Source organism: Thunnus thynnus, chromosome 20, assembly GCF_963924715.1.
Source record: "Thunnus thynnus chromosome 20, fThuThy2.1, whole genome shotgun sequence".
NCBI lineage: Eukaryota > Metazoa > Chordata > Actinopteri > Scombriformes > Scombridae > Thunnus > Thunnus thynnus.
Window position 1 is genome coordinate 17,206,579 of NC_089536.1, and position 17,058 is coordinate 17,223,636.

General features: G+C 38.6%; 1 protein-coding gene across 2 annotated transcripts; it reads left to right on the forward strand.

The window, feature by feature from the left end:
- The first annotated feature begins 91 nt into the window (after positions 1–91).
- Positions 92–16,457, forward strand: nlrc3 (NLR family, CARD domain containing 3). 2 transcript variants are annotated; one of them, XM_067575482.1, is made up of 19 exons: positions 92–434; positions 2,470–2,637; positions 5,544–5,807; positions 6,122–7,868; positions 7,960–8,046; positions 8,344–8,427; positions 9,077–9,160; positions 9,251–9,334; positions 9,459–9,542; positions 9,852–9,935; positions 10,057–10,140; positions 10,858–10,941; positions 11,481–11,564; positions 12,408–12,491; positions 12,753–12,836; positions 13,102–13,185; positions 15,063–15,146; positions 15,708–15,791; positions 15,940–16,457. In XM_067575482.1, the coding sequence occupies exons 2-19, from the start codon at positions 2,514–2,516 to the stop codon at positions 16,028–16,030; spliced, it is 3,405 nt and encodes a 1,134-aa protein (XP_067431583.1). In that variant the 5' UTR covers positions 92–434; positions 2,470–2,513; the 3' UTR covers positions 16,031–16,457. The 2 variants fall into 2 exon arrangements, with proteins under 2 accessions (XP_067431583.1, XP_067431584.1); XM_067575483.1 differs by lacking the exon at positions 2,470–2,637 and having other exon boundaries at positions 93–434.
- Positions 16,458–17,058: the final 601 nt, after the last annotated feature.

A 17,058-nucleotide genomic window follows, 5' to 3' on the forward strand; every position in this document is an offset into this window, starting at 1 on the left:
TGGTATAGTTGGGTAGCTATCTAAAGAAGAGAATGAAGCGTGGTTAAACACTCAGGCCATGAACAAATATGCTAAGTGCAAAGCAGAAGTTTTTTTTCTCTCTCTCTCTGTCTTTTCACTGTTAAACCTACTAACCACAACACAGGAAGACAGATTATAGACAGGGGGGAAGTGCAGCATGAGACAGTATCACCAGTAGCAGTACCGACTAATGATGACTAGCTGCCGTGTAACCTTTTTGTGACTTTTATCATTTGCTCGCTACTCTTCAACTAGTTTTCAGTCCCACAGAGAGTCTTCAAATTCACATCTGCAATTGTCCCACATCTGCTTTCATGAGAATTATGGCATTATCGTATGAAACATATGTGTGGGTAGCATTTTTCATCCTTTGACACCGACCAACCAGCTTCAACGGCTTCAACAAACACATGGTGAGTTGTCTGAGTTTTTTTGTACTGTACGCCACGTTTTACGTTTGTTAACCTTGACAACTACAGAGGATTTCTGAAACTGATCCGGCCATAAATTTTAACTTTCCAACGTGGTCTTGATTCTGTACTGTATCTGCTCCATAACGATAAAAATGTAATTTAAAAAAAACTCACTTTACAATATATATATATATACATGTATTTCTCACAGATACTGGCACCTCATAGTTTACATGTTTAATTTATAACCGATCAGTCTGGCTTTTTTCCTTCCACAGTGTATGTTGGCCTAATTGCATCATGCAAATAATACCACTGCTTATTTCTGTGCTTTTGGTTGCTATGTTGATCATTACTGTGCCATTTTACAGACTCGTGTTTCTGCACTTACTGAGCGTTTGTCACGCTTAATGTGGTTGCAGCTGTCGGACACTCCCCAACATATCTGCAGTAAAATAAGTTATAAAGTGGTTTTGGTCATTTAAGACTGTAAATTTAACAGCAGAAGCTGACTGTCGTGCATCTGATGTCTGGGCTTTGAATTAACTTCCTGTGTGGGAAGTTACGTGATCAAGCAACAAACCACACAGGAAGACATTTGCCATTTCGAGTGTCTCGGTGAAATGTTCAAACATCATCTTGTATGTTTGCATGATTTTCTCTGCAGTTTTGCTGATATGCAGTTGCATGAAACCGTAATAATGAACTTTATGTATACCACATTTCATACACACGCATGCAATACAATGTGCTTTGCAAAAGATAAAAAATAAACAAGTATGTGAGGAAAGATGCAATAGATCATGGGTAAAATCAAGTAGCATGTGTTTTTTTTCTTACAAAAGTTAAAAAAAAAATAATGCATGGTGTTCCAGTGCTAATCTGAGAAAGTCAGCGGGATGATGCAGTGATCTGTAACAAACTGTTATTGAAAGTGTGAAGAGTGAGGAGATCATTAATGTAATTTTAATCAAGGCTGTGAAATAATTTAAAAACAATGAGGAGCCCCTTAAAGTCTTTTCTGTGGCTTATAGCTTATAGCCTATGAAAAGATTTTTTTGGATGTTTACGGCTGCAGTGTTTCACACAAATTCTGAATCAGGTTTTTAGGATGTAAACAGTGCATTGCAGTAAGTAAGATGAACACCTGGCAAAGGTCTTTATATGGTAGAAAGCTGCTTTAGACTTCAAATGTGTGTTTAAAGATTGAAATCATTAATGAAAATGCTCCTAGATTCTGAGCCAGAGATCTAGTTTTTGAAAATAGGCTGTAAGATTCAAAATGAGGTTTTCTCTTTTGGCCTGTTCCTCAAGTGTATTTGTTTTGTTCTAATTTAACTGTAAAACATTTTGAGCTGTTGTCAAAAGAAATGGGATCATCAATAGAAACAGAAATGTCAAACGGTGTGTCCTCTGCATAACAAGAGAAACACATTTCATGTTCACAAATTGACCCAAAGGCAGTATTCGCAGACACTTGTGAATTGTAACAGCAACATATATGTGGAGTCTTTTCTTTCCGGCATATAGACAGAAAAAAAATAGACTGAACTTTGGTTCAGGGATGGAAAATTATGAAGTCCTGGCCCCTCAACCAGTGATGAACTAGATCAGATGGCCAAACCCACATTTTTAACTTCTCAATAAGGCATCTAAGTCTATTCTGAAATGATTCCCAACTTTGAGCCTTTTTCAAAGCTATGTTCATCATATAAGTCAGATCAACATTTTCCAAAATATATGGTAACGGTTTCAGTGAAAGAAATCTTTTGAACAAATTGTTCTGTACCCTGCAATCTCATTATGAAGTATATTTGTTGCTTTTCAACAGGCGTATACAGAATCAGCAATGCGTGACTTAAAACACAATACGATAAATACTTTGGGGCACCAATTACTGTACACCAGAGGTGTCTTTGGAGGCTATTGAGGCCTCGGTTATTTTTTTTTCACCTCCATTTTTCACAGCCCTGTCACGCTCCGTATGCACTTGTTGTTGCACATTGTGTAAGTAATGCTGTTTCATATTGTGCAGACACGAACAGGAACGTCTGTGGCCAGAAAATATCAAACCTCCTCATGGAGAGGAAGACGCATTACGATTCTATCCTGGACCGTAGCAAAAGAATTACATGGCAGGACGATTGCTATGTGGATCTTCAGTCTATGCCCTGCTCCACCTCATCACAAGCAGAAACAGAGGGTAAGGGTTCTCTCCTCTGCAAAAAGATTCATCACATCTCTCGCACGCTGCTGGCGTTGGAGCGGTTAATGTCAGAAGCGTCTGTCCTCTGTTACTCCAATCTCTCCTGCCCCTTTTAGTCTTTATTTTGTTAATTTTGAGCAAGGAAAAACTATAACAACAACTATTACAAACTGAAATGGAGAGAAGATGGGAGGATGATGAGGGAAGATGCGATGGCTATAAAATCATCCTTAAAAAGAATTTACTTAAAATAAAAAAAGGCAAGAACATTTATTTACAACAGAGCACAAGAATGATCTCCAATTCAATCCAATTGTAGTGAAATTCATCCCTGATTCATTTTCAGTTATTTGGACATCATCATCAGTATTCACACTCATCTGTTCTTATCATGAATGTTAAGCCACAGATATGAGATTAGAGCCTTATCAGTAGAGCAACAGGAGCTTTGATTAATGAAATTAGGTGAGAGGACAGAGAATCCTTCACGGTTGAAGTTCATAATTAGCGGCATCCAAATGTTTTGAAAAAAACTTTTGCCATTACAGTTAAACATGGCTTTAGTAAGTTTACACACCACTGGAGAGAGAGTGGTTTCAAGATAGTGTTTGTTCTCGCCAGTGGAAGACAATGACTTTTTCTTTGTTGTCAGGAGAACTATTTTGGTGACATTGAGCCTGGTTGGGGATTTGAAGGCAGTGGGTAAAAACTGTCTGAAGCCTGTTAAGCTGAGGACTTTTGGGCAAAATAAAAATGGCCAGCTTAGTCAAAAGACAAAAACAACAAGGTTTTTTTTTCATGTTGACGTGAGAGCTTTTTTCAGAACATTAAAATTTGTGTTCATACTCATACATAAAGTTTCCTTGCGGTGGTCCGCCCCCACTGAAATAGCCTCCTCTTTCATCATTAGAAATGTATACTGTAATGAACTTCTACAGTAAAACCAGGGGCAGAGGCAGCTTTTTCAAACAACATATGACATTTAGTGAAAAAAGCTATTGACTGGACTGTCACCTAGTTACTATTAATCACAAACTATGACATACTGCTTACCGCATCTACTCTCTGGTTTGCCGGGGGAAACCCTGATGCTCTTAAGGACGCATACAGGTGAAATACTGGGAAATCACATTGATCTTTCTTAAGAAATTACAGAGGATGCAAAAAATGCATGAAAGATTATTTTAGAAACATTTACCTGAACATTTGCCGTATTGGATGCAAAGGAGTACTTTTTAATTTAATCGGAGAGGATAAGGAGCTTTGATGAATATAAGGTGATTTTAGGGACATTGATGTCACCTTAGAAAAACAAATTTTCCCAGCGGATACTCATTTCTCAGGTTTGTTTGTCTTTAAATGTTATGTATGTAAATATGTTTGGTTTAGTGGATTATACTGTTAGAAAAACAGGTATCTGTTTTCTATTCTTTCTGAATGGTGTTGAAATCCTCCTCCTCCATTTTTGAGGGATTATTGAAGAAAAAACAGCACGGTCTGAAACCGCGATGAGTAAATTTCTACTTAAGTGAACTCATTTGAAAGACTTTGCAGGGATATGAGTACTTTTTTTGGATAATGCCGTCACCATATGTTTCAAAAGCACTGATGATAATTACTGATCGTAGTAATTGCTGCAGAAAGTGTAAAGCAAGCTGGAATTTGTATGATTGAGTTCTAAATTTAGGTCTCTACTTTAGATTAAATTGGCTTTAGAAGTTTGAAAAAAAGATTGTGGGAAAATGATGACCTCTAAATTGGCTGTTGTATAGTATGTTCACTGCTTTCACCTTGAATTACTTCATAGCTTACTCCTGGGTAAAATGTGGATTAATTCAGTACAATTACAAACAACAAAAGGAATCTACTGCACAGATCATAGATTATAATAGTGTTTGTATGTATGTTTATGATTGTTTGTGAGCATATGTGTGTTTGCTGTTTTTAGTGGATTGTGAGTATGGGAAGCATCATGGATTGTTATCAATTACAAACACAACACCTCTATTCCCTGAGTTATGGGATATAGAGAAGGCATTAGGAATTGTTTTCTCCACGAGGCTCCTTACATCCTTTTTTTGTTAGAGGAATGAATGCTATTAGTACTGCGTCATGTTAAGGCTATGGCATGGTAATTGGAAATCAGTTTGAGAAGGGAATAGAATAGGATTAGGAAAATGTGTGTGTTTTGTGTGTTGTGTCAGTGATGATGAACACACACGCATGCACACAAGCAAACATGTCAGGGTTTATAGAACAAGTGAGCAAATGAAGAGGATTGATCAGACTACGTATAAAATTCACAGAAACGATTAGGGAAGGAAAAGACAAAGAACAGACTGCTATTCAAATTACCGGTGTTGTGCAACTTGATTACCTAACACAAGAAAAAAGAAAACTATATAAATCGGAAAACTGCCTTTGAATATTTATGGATTTGTGAAGCAGTGGGGAGCAGTGTGAGCCCTCATTTTATTAACAGAGCACATTTTGTTCAAAAAACGTATTGTCCCCTGGTGCAGAATGACCAGCATGTGTCCCTTAATAATTGGCCAGCAGTACAAAGTTTTCAGTGGAAAGTGTAGAAAAGTCTGAGAAAAATGACAAAAACACAAGAAATGAAAAGCTGCTTTTCTTGCGCAGCATGTTGTTACATCTTTTCCTTCATCATAAAATTTTGTTCTGTGGCGCCACAGTAGTCTACACATACCACATAACCTCAACGGCCACGGTTTGCTTCTAGCCATGTATGTTTGTTTATACTTCAAACCCTTCTCTCTACCTGTCTCCTGTCTCTCTGCACTTGCCACAGTAGAACAAAGTGTCATTGTTAATTATCACTTGATAATCTCAAGAATCATTACTTGCATTAAGAGTTTTCTCTGCACTCTGTATTGGTTCAGATCTTAGCTGGGTCCAAAAACATCAAGACCAGCTGCAACGCTTCAGTACAGCGTCCTTCCTGGAGGGGGTGTTAGCCCACCTGAGAAAGACTGATGTGCTGAGTTCAGCTGAGGAGTCCAAGATCAAAGAAGGGGGCCGGTTGCAGGACCAGATCAACATGCTCACAACTATTGTCAATGGCAAGGACACTCAAGGCTCTGATACCCTGCAGGGCTTCATAGAAAGCTCAGATTCTCAGGTGGCCCAGCTCATCATAAACCATGGTAAGGGGCTTAAAATGGGATTTGTTAAGGAAGGGTTGAGAATAAATTGGTATTATTAGTTAGATGTTTACAGTAGGTGTCCAGTAATTAGAGGAGTGGCAGTTTGATTCCTGAATCCTCCTAATAGCATGTTGAAGTGTTCATGAACAAGACATGGAGCTCCAAACTGCTCCCGATGAGTCGTTTAATGCTGTCTATAAATGTGTGTGAGTGAATGTGAGTCATTGTAAATCACTTTGCCCATTCAACTTCTTGGTTATCAATATATAAAAAACCGACAATTTTTGTATGACTGTCATTTTCCTTTTCTGCAGATTCTATGGTGAAGGAGCACAAAGAGCTGCTTTTGCGGCGATATGAGCAGCTCAGAGACAGAGATTCATGCAGCTGCCCCAAACTGAACATCTCCTCTAGGACCTTACTTCTGGTCGATGGACTTTCTGACCTCCAGCAGAAGGAGCATGACTTGATGCAGGTGGGGGTAACTCGTGGAGGGAAAAGAAATCATCTCAGACAACTGGGCCTGGCTAAACTCTTGGAGCCGCTCACCCGGGTCAGTTTGCCTCCCAGGGTCTCCCTGACAGTTGGGGTGGCCGGTATCGGCAAAACCACCTGGGTCCGACACTTCGTCAGACAGTGGAGCCAAGGGGCCATCTGTTCAGATGTGAGCTTCGTCTTGCCTTTCACCTTTTCTGAGCTAAACTCACTGGAGAAACTTTCAGCAGAAAAGCTGGTGAAGATGGCTTTTCCTCATTTAACAGACACCAATCTGGTCCTGAGCAGCTCCTGCCGGACACTGCTTATCCTTGATGGTTTGGATGAATTCCGCTGCAGTTTAAATTTCTCAGATGCGATACCCTGCAATGACCCAAAGAAAGAAGTGTCCATTGATGACTTGGTTACTAACATCATCCGAGGGAATCTTCTCCCTGACGTAGCAGTGTGGGTCACTTCCAGGCCAGGAGTGGCCTCACTCATCCCTGGAGGATTGGTTGACAGGGTGACTGAGATCCCTGGATTCAGCCCAAAAGACATCCAGATCTTCCTAAACCACCACTTCTCCGAGAGGGATTTTGCCAGTAAAATATGGGCACACCTGGAGTCCCATAAGATCTTAATGGTGATGTGCTACATTCCATGTTTTTGCTGGATTGTGGCTGATACGCTGATGTACATCATGCAGAGTGGAACACAGGAGACCCTTCCCAGGACTTGTACTGCTCTCTATGCCCACTTTTGTTCCATGAAGGCAGAAGTAGGAGAACCAAGAGGCAGGGAGCCTGTAAAAATGGAGCAGCTCCATGGGAGCAATCGTAAACTGCTGGGGAATCTTGGACGGCTGGCATTTTACGGGCTCCTCAAAAACAAGTACACCTTCAGTGAGCAGGACCTCAGGGCCTATGGGATAGACCTACTGTTAACTCAAAGCAGTCTTGGTGCTGGACTTCTTGTTCGGGAGGAGTCAGTCATATTCACAACATACCGGTTCATTCATTTGACTCTGCAGGAGTTTCTTGCGGCCACCTTCTACTATATCTCTTCCAAGAGGGCCATCTTTGACTTGTTCTCAGAGAGCAGTATGTCCTGGCCCAAGATTGGTTTCCAGAACCACTTCAAAAATGCCTTTCAGCACTCGCAACAAGCTGAAGATGGTCACCTGGATGTGTTTGTGCGCTTCCTGACAGGCCTGCTGTGCCCAATGGCACTGAAACCTCTCACTGGGCTTTTGGCCATCGGGAAAGATGATGGCAACCAGAAGGCGTGGGCAGCAGGGGTTTTACAAGGCCTCTTGGTCAGCGGGGGGTCTGTGGTGTCCCTGCGTGCAGTCAACATGGCTTATTGTTTACAGGAGCTGCAACACACAGATCTGTTGCGGAGTGTAGAGGAGGATCTACGGCTTGGTACCCTGGCAGGGAAGTTAACACGGGCTCAGTGTGTTGTCTTGGCCTATCTGCTGCATGTTTCTCCAGAGTGCAGTGAAAAGACCAACCTAACAGCCTCTCTGAACTGCACCACAGTAAAATGTTTGCTCCCACAGCTGCTGTACTGCAGCCATCTCAGGTAGAGCTCTCCCCAAAGCACTGTCTCCAAATAAAACAAAACCACATGACAAACACGGAAAAGTGAAACACATGTCTTATCTCTTCCACAGGTTAGAGAATAATCAATTCAAAGATGATGTAATGGAATTGCTGGGAAGCCTCCTGAGTGCCAAAGACTGTCATATCCAGAAAATGAGGTGAGATTAAACCTATGTTTCAACTCCTTTACTGCAAACTACTGAGGTTAAGCATCATATGAAAATCATTTTATACTCTAATAACTCTGAACCACTGTATCAAATGAACTTGCATGATTGCTCACATGAATGGTAAAACTTTTTAATTACAATTTAGTGTCAGTGTTGTTGATTACAAGGGTGTAAGAGACACTGAGTGATTATCGTGTGGTTGTATGATTGGTGCAGCGATGATGATGAATGTGATTATCATTTATATTGTGTATGATTGTAACCTTTTTTATTCACCCCCCTCAGTTTAGCAGAGAACGCCATCAGCAACAAAGGTGCCAAAGCCCTAAGTCGAGCCCTTCTGGTGAACCGGACACTAACTTCTCTCAAGTGAGATTTGTTTGTTGCCTTTTTTAATACTAAATCCATGTCAGTAACTCTCATGTAAACAGTGCTGGCAGATTATAGATGATAGATGTTTCAATTGTTGTGGTAAACTGTGTGAAACATACATTCAATGAGCATTTTGATGTTAACTTCTATCACATTAGCACTTTCTAGTCTGTGTAGTTTTATATCAAAAGATAGCAAAATTACAAGGGATGGCAAATGCTCCCAAAACTGCACTCATCTCAGAATCAAAATCGGAATCAGAAACAGATTTATTGCCAGGTGACAGATGATATAAATATATAAATAAAATAAAATTTACAATTCAATTTTCAATTATTTTGAAGAAATGTATAATTCACTCTCAGATTTTGAGTTATTACTTTGGAGTAGAGAGGTGCATAGTACATATTGGTTCCCTGGATTTCATTTTAGCATTTCTTTTAGTTTACTTTGGTTTTTAGTTTGCCTTATACACCGCAACTTTTACAAATAAAACTCTGTGTGCATGCTTATCTCTGAGCTCCTGAAGACTTGCAGTTCTTCTGGTCTTTGTCTTCATAGTTCACTGGCATGTACACTTGTTCTCAGGGTTTCAGTTATGACTGTACATCACTCTATTTGATTTAACCATCTATTTATAATTTAGCCTCCGGAACAACAACATCGGCTCAAAAGGTACCAAGTTTCTGGCAGAAGCTCTAAAAATGAACCAAGTGCTGGTATCAGTCAAGTGAGTATAATTGCTATAGATTGCCAGCGTGAATGCCAGCATAAGATTTGGAGGTGGTGTAATTGCTCAATTTCCCAAACCACTCATCAGCTTTCAGAACAATGCCATTGAGGAGGAAGGTGCTAAGGCTCTTGCAGAAGTCCTGCTATGCAACCGCAAATTGGTGTCTCTGAAGTGAGTTTTGACAGGGTTTCACTTTTGTTTGTTGCATGCATTATGGATAGCATATACAGAACGTGTGCATTCTTATGATGAGAAGTAATCAGTGCATTTTTCTTACATCCATGTAATGATACAGTATAAGGAAGAATACTGTTGGAGCGGGAGGAGCCAAACGGATTGCAGATGCACTGAAGTCAAACCGGACTCTCACAAAACTGATGTAATCCTTAATTAAGATATCATACTGAATATTTTACTGTTTAGATTGTAAAATAATGCAGACATTATCTTGTGGATAATTGATACTATGCTACAGGGTATTTTTTTCTAGGTTCTGTGAATTTTGTCTCACAGATTTATGTTAAGAGTTACAAAAGCTCACTAATAGAATCTAGGTTTCATGTTAAACTAGCACAAATAATTCCCTTGTGTTTACCAATTAGCATGTAATTGAGTCACATTAGCACTGTTCATCAAGATTAATGATTTCAATTTCTTAATGTGCGATTATTTTCATTCTTGTCTACAGTCTTTGTAGTAACCAGCTCGGGGACAAAGGAACAGTCGCTCTGGCAGAAGCTTTGACAGTCAACCACACTTTACTCTCACTTCAGTCAGTACCGTCCTCACAGGAGTACATTTTATCCTCCACATTGTGCTCTATTACACATTGGTTCACATACTGTGCAACAATTATGCAGTTTGTTGTGCTAGTTAACCTTTTCTTTTTGCAGACTTCAGAGTAACTCAATCAGCGACAAGGGGATGACAGCCTTAACCAAAGCACTTAGGCGGAACCAGGGCCTCGTTTCTTTGAAGTGAGTATTAAACCTCAACCTTTTTTTGCTCATTTGATTTCCTGCAGAGCGTCTGATAAGAAGGTTGATACTCTCACTCTCATATCTGTATGGTAAAAAGGTTACAGCCAGCAGCCAGTTAGTTTAACATAGCATAAAGTCTGCAGTGGGGGAAACAGTCAGCCTGGCTCTGTTCAGAGGTAACAAAACCCTCCAACCATCACCTGTAGAGCTCACTAATTAATACTTAAGTCTTGGTATCACCGTGAGGTTGCCAGGAAACCAGCAGAGACTCCTGTAAGTCACTGCTCCTAGCCAAGAAATAGTCTGGTTCATAACCACTTGTAAAGCTATAAGTTGTCATTTTTAAACTTTGTTTTTTTCTACAGATTAAACAAACAACATATAACATTATAAATAGTGAGTTTTAGAGGTGCTGGTAGGTGTATTTTATTACCTTTGGACAGAGCCAGGCTACCTGTTTCCAACCGTTTTCCATTCTTCATGCTAATCTAAGCTAACCAGCTGCTGGCAGGAGCTTCATATTTACTGTACAGACATAATTGGGGTATCGGTCTTCTCATTTAACTCTCAAAATATTGAACTATAACTAATTTATAGTGTATTGGGACTCAGTGCATACTACATATGAGTAAATACTAGTCAAATATGATATGGCATATAAATATGTATTATGTATATTTTATGTATATTTTATGTATTTTTCTATCTGGTCAGTTTAAGAGAGAACTCAATTGGGGTGGAGGGAGCAAAGAACATGGCCCATGCCCTCCATGAGAACAACTGTCTCCAGGACCTCGAGTGAGTCACCTCATTAATAGATGTTTATAGTGTAATAGCCCACAGTGGCATGGAAATATCCAACTGTTCAGTAAATGTCATTACCCCAGACTATGGTGTGTCACTTAAGGCTATTGTATGCAAAAAAACTGCCAGTCCCACAAGATTACAGTGGGAAGTCTGTGGCTCTTTGAAGAAATGTGGTGACATTCAGAATGTAACATTCACAGTCTTCATCGACTCTCCTTCTTATGGTAATTGCTATAATCACCTTTTCCCAATTAAATTAAGTGGAACTTTCAAACTTCAAAGCCAAGTGTTTTATCAGCTTAAAAGCAGACATGTTGCAAAAGTATCAACAGACTTTAAATGACACATTACATAGATAATGATGTCTCTTTGACACTCAACTATAACACCTAACTTGTGTTGCTGTATTTCAGGAGAATTCTGTCTATTTCTTACTCTAAGTGTTTGTGCATTTGTAATATCTATATATATGTGTGTGTGTATGTGTGTGTGTGTGTGTGTGCGCCTGTGTCTTTGTGTGCATATCTCAGTCTCACAGCCAACCTGTTGCATGATGAAGGGGTTCAAGCTATAGCAGGTGCAATCAAGGTTAATCAAGGCCTCACCTCTTTGCAGTAAGTGAGGCTTGTAATGCAAATGCAACCACACACACAGACACACACGACTCTGCAAGTAACATCAGGCATCACCAGCTTCACTTGCTTTGAAAATGTTCCTGAGGACTACAATAATAGTGCAAGAATAAGATAAAGGAGATTCTGCTTTTCAATGCAAACAGGTTTTGCAATCGTACCATATTATTACAGTAGATTTTAAACATTTGTAAGAAAACACAATGTCAGAAATATATAAACTAATGGCATTACTATTTATTATGTAGAAACAGTGAACAGGAAGTAGAATTTCCCCTTGATTAGCAAAGGATTACAGCCAGTAAATCTGGACCACACAATCCCAGAATAAGATGTTTTTATTGTGATTGTGACATAACAAAACAGTGGTGGAGGAAATATTGACATATTTTACTTAAGTAAAAGATTAAATACCTGAATGTAAAAATGCTCCATTAGTAACAAAAGAGGTAAAAGTCCCAAAATTTTACTTAAGTAGAACTACAGAAGCATTATTATAAAAACATAATTTAAGTATTATAAGTAAAAGTGGTCATTATACATTATTTTCAAAGAATAAGGGGGAGTCATGCGATGATTGTCTGCAGGTTCATCATTACAAGTGTTTAGTTTAACTGATAACAATCCAGCAGATTTTAGCTGATTATAGGTTTTGTATGTAAAAGCTTAATCTGCAAACTAGTGACTATTGTCACACAAATGTAGTACATTGAGCTCTAATATTTGTATATAGTAAATGTACTTACTTGCTGTCCACCACTGCAAAAAACTTACAACATATGTCACATTTTCCTCATAGTTGTGCCTCTCTTTCTCTTTTTTCAGTCTACAGTGGAATTTCATCAAGTCCTCTGCCACTAAAGCTCTGGCCCATGCACTCCGCTCCAATTCCACAATGCAGCTCCTGGAGTAAGGCCAATCCTTGTTTCAGTCACCTCTGCTCCCACACACACTTTCTCTGATTGATCACCCCAAAATTTCAAAGGTGTATTCTGTCAAGGAAGTCTGCGCTAACATTACACTGAGTGCAAATGACTAGTTACAGGATTTTATTGACTGATTGCGGCTTTATCAGCCCCTGAACAGTAATGTGGCATTTCAGTTACAGGGTTGTATTGTTATTTACAGTTGTCACTGTGTGTGTGTGTGTTTGTGTGTCCTTTGCTGCAGTCTGCAGGAGAATAATATTGGGAATGACGGTGTCACTTTTCTCGCTGAAGCCCTGAAAACCAACACATCTCTGCATACATTATGGTTAGTGTTACATTTGTACACAATGATTGATTATTACTTTTTTTTGTCTTTAAGGTAAACAGATAAAAACTGGAGGCAGAAATGTACCCGTGCCTACACAAAATGATGAATCAATGCTAAGAGATTATAGCAATAGCTATGCACTATAATAATAGCTAAAAGTTAGTACATTCACATAAAAGTTATCTTTCTACATGTGTGACAATTTGTTGTCGTTTTCTATTATTTTCCTATGTGTTTAGTGTTTTGTGTGCTGTCTCTTTAGTCTGCAGGGGGTCTCAGCAGGCACAAGTGGTGCAGTTGCAATGGCAGGAGCTCTAACGACCAACCAAAGCCTGCAAACATTAGAGTGAGTCCAAGCTCCTTTCTGTGTCAAACTGCTCCTTTGTTATTTGTCATTCAGCCACATATCATAAGCAAGCAATTTAAAACCAGTGGAGCTCACCCCTGCTCCTTTATAGTGTTTCCTTTTTTTACTTTCGTTGCAGCTGATTGTAGTCACTTGGGTGTAAAAATAATCACTTAGGTGTAAAACAGTCCCTCTTTTGGCTTGAATGAGACAAGCAGGAGTGTTGGATTGAAGTTGCTCTGCTCGATGCTTATTTCCTTCTATTACTCTGTATGTCTGAAAATCATTCACCCTCTCATTTGTCTGTTTTATGGGTTTGATAGCTTTTGATCTGTGTATGCTTTGGATGTGAATTTTTTTGTCTGTTTAAGCTTTACAATGCCAGCAATTTTAATGTGTCTGATTGTGGTCTGGCAAAGCTCCACAGGTGGTTTTTTTGTTTGTTTGTTTGTTTGATTGATTTTTGAGACACACATCATTTCAAGTAGCCGCTACGCTACAGTAGATGATTGGCAAGTCTTTCCTTCTCTGAGACCTGAACATGAACCTTTACAACTAGATGAATGCACCACTCACTGGGCTGTTTTGTTGTTGTTGTTGTTGTTGTTGTTGTTGTTGTTGTTGTTTCACCGATTTTCACAAAACATGTGGTTGTACAAAACCTAGCTATTCTGTGAGCACTGTCAAAATTCTTCTTTTTGAGCTACCACTGAAATTGGTTTATGAAGAAATGTGAGGCACAAAATATAATTTTATGTCAACAATGCCTATTACAAATAATTGTTCACAAGCTTCAGGATTTTCAAGAGCCAGCGACTCAAGACAGTTTCTGTTTGTGATCCGCTGATTCTTAGTGAATATTTGATTGACTGTTAATGTTTTTAAGCCTTTGCACTCTGTTCCTGTTTTTATAAATATATCACAATTATGGTTGAGCAATATAACAATATATACCATGAGATTATATACATTTCTGATTTACCCGTACCCTCTATTACCATGGTAACTATTCCTTTAACATTTCTGGGTGTTAATAGACCACATGCTAATTAAAGTTTTATATGATTTTTGAATGAGTGTGACAAAGTATGTTGACTTGTCACATATTTAATTTGCTAGATTAACTAAAACAGACATTCTTGTCTGGTTATTTTATCTAACAGTTTTTCATTTGATTTTCTAGAAAATGTACTATATCATATATCAATATGGCAATATAAAATTACATAAAAGACACTTTCATCCGATTTGCCCACCCCTAATCACAATAGAGAGGCAGCCATGAGCCCACAAGGTATTTTATCTTAGAGGGTTTTCAATTTTTCTCAAAGTTTTAAGTTAATTGAAATTGAAATTAAAACTTATCATGTACCGAAGTTAATTACACAAACTACTAAGCAACATAAATGCAATTACCTCAAACAGAATAGCACAGTGGAAAACCCAATAACACAACATAGAAGAATAAGCTGAAAGTATGGACAGAAAAGCTCTGTATCATCTCTCTGGTCTTCTGAAAGAGCAAAAAAAGAAACCCTCCATTAGAAAATATAATGAGAGCTGAAAGCTGATAGGACAGAATTGGAACTTCAGCTCTTTGTGAACCTCTCCAATTTTTCCAGGGATGCAGCATGAGCTCATTGTGAAGCTGTCAGGTTCCCAGTGCCAGTGAAGAACCAATTTTAAGATTACGCTTGTGTGTACAACACTAAAAAGAAGTGAAATAAAGTGAGAGGAAGAATCCTCTTCATTATTCAGTCTTTTTGCTCCTTATCTTTAACACCTCAGTATTTCTCCTGCTTTGCTGATGGTGCCAGTGTTACAACAGACTCCATCATATATCATCATATATGTGCAACAACTGTGGTGTTTTCCAGTCTACGTGGAAACGCTGTAGGGATGGAGGGAGCGAAGGCCCTGGCTAACGCCTTGAAAAGCAACAGAAGCCTCAAGTCCTTGAAGTAAGTTGCATCTACAGCTTATCATGATCTGTAAGAACCAAATTTTTTGTTTGTTTAAAAAGCATAAAAACTGTATTAATCTCATGCACACAATGAAAAAAGAGTATTTTCTGAAAATCAGCAACTGAATTCATTCATTGAATTTGAAATGCTTGATTTGGTTACATTTTTTCCTGTTTAAAATTAAATTCCCCCAATTAAAATGTTTTTGTCTTAATTAAGATTCAGCTTTGTGAAATACATCTCTGACAAGGGATTTAATCAATGATTATAAAGCAGCAGCCTCTTCTAAGGCTGCTTGCAATGAGGTAACATTGTGTCTCAAACAATGATCAAGCTTTATTCTTCCTGTTTGTTGACTAACGGTGACTGTTATCTTAGTTAGCTGGCCTAGTCAGCTGCAACATAGCTCCAAATGTATATGTACTGGACTTCCTGTTTGTTTCTGGAGACAAAAGATCATCCAAATCCAGCATTTTGCAGTTCAAAATAAAGCTTCATACTAATATCCCTGGACATTTGATTACAGAAATAATTGTTTGTGTCTGTGTGCATTATCAGTCTGCAGGAGAACTCTCTGGGTATGGATGGAGCCATTTTCATTGCAACAGCGCTGAAAGGAAACCACCAATTGACATACATAAAGTTAGTTTTCTTTTCTGCACTTCTCCCTGCACCGCTCAGACATACTTGACTGTGGTTTTGTGTGTGGTTGTATCACAAAGAGCAGGATTTCAGAAAAGAGTACTGTACATGCTTTAGTTGAAAAGAACTTCTGTTTGTGTTTTTATAGTTTGCAGGGAAATGGCGTCGGAGAGTCTGGAGCAAAAGTCATATCTGATGCCATAAGAACCAACGCTCCAGGCTGCGTGGTTGACATCTGACCAAGGACAGAGCAGCAGCTTCTGAGGAAGTTATACCACAGAAATAACAGTACGCTTTGTTATCAGACGTACATGTATACTATGTAATATAGTTAAACTCTAAATGTATTATGTACCTCATATCACTGTGTAACTGTTTATATACTTATACGATACAATATTATTAGAGAGATATGTGCATATTTATTTTGACAGGAAATAATTACATTTGTCTTGAAGTAGCAGTTGCCATAAGGGTAAATAAGACTATTGAAGATACTTAGAGTTGTACCATATTTTTATGTAAAATACATTCATCTTTTAAATTAGAGCTGTATCCCTCCTTATTTGTCTTAATGAAGATGTCTGAGATCTCTAATATTCTGTATATTTGCTCTATTTGCACAAATTAATCTGCGTGCATGGAAATAAAATGGACATCGCCATACGCATAGCATTTTTATTCTAGCTGTTTTTTTTACAAGGGGAAAGATCCTTCAAAGTATGAGACTAAGCACTCTGTCAGCTTACTGTGTTGACAATAAGATTCCTGAAGAAACAGTCAGTAACACATTATGTCATGAGGATCAGACTGGTTTCATAACTTTTGGGTAATTTGTATCCGCTGTTTCATTTACTGTGTCTGCCTAACCCTAGAGGTGTACCAGAAATACTGATTTTACTGACTCAAAGCACAAAGTAGAGTATAACTTCACCTGTTGCCTCCAAATATGGAACAAATCTCAGCTACACAACTGACTCATTTACTGACCCTTATTTGTGTGTGTGTGTGTGTGTGTGTGTGTGTGTGTGTGTGTGTGTTACAAAGGAAGGGGGAAGAATAGGAAGGTATATTTTGAAAGAATAAAGAAGATTAGGGTCTATCCCTGCCAAGTTGTATTCATTAACACTTTTATGGTCGATTATGTAAAAGTATTCCAGTTTACCTATTTTCCCTCTTTAATTTGCAAACCAGTGCCACGTGGCAATTGATGTGGAATCGATTATTAGGTCAGTTGGGTCCTCTTGACAAACTGCTGTGTGTACGT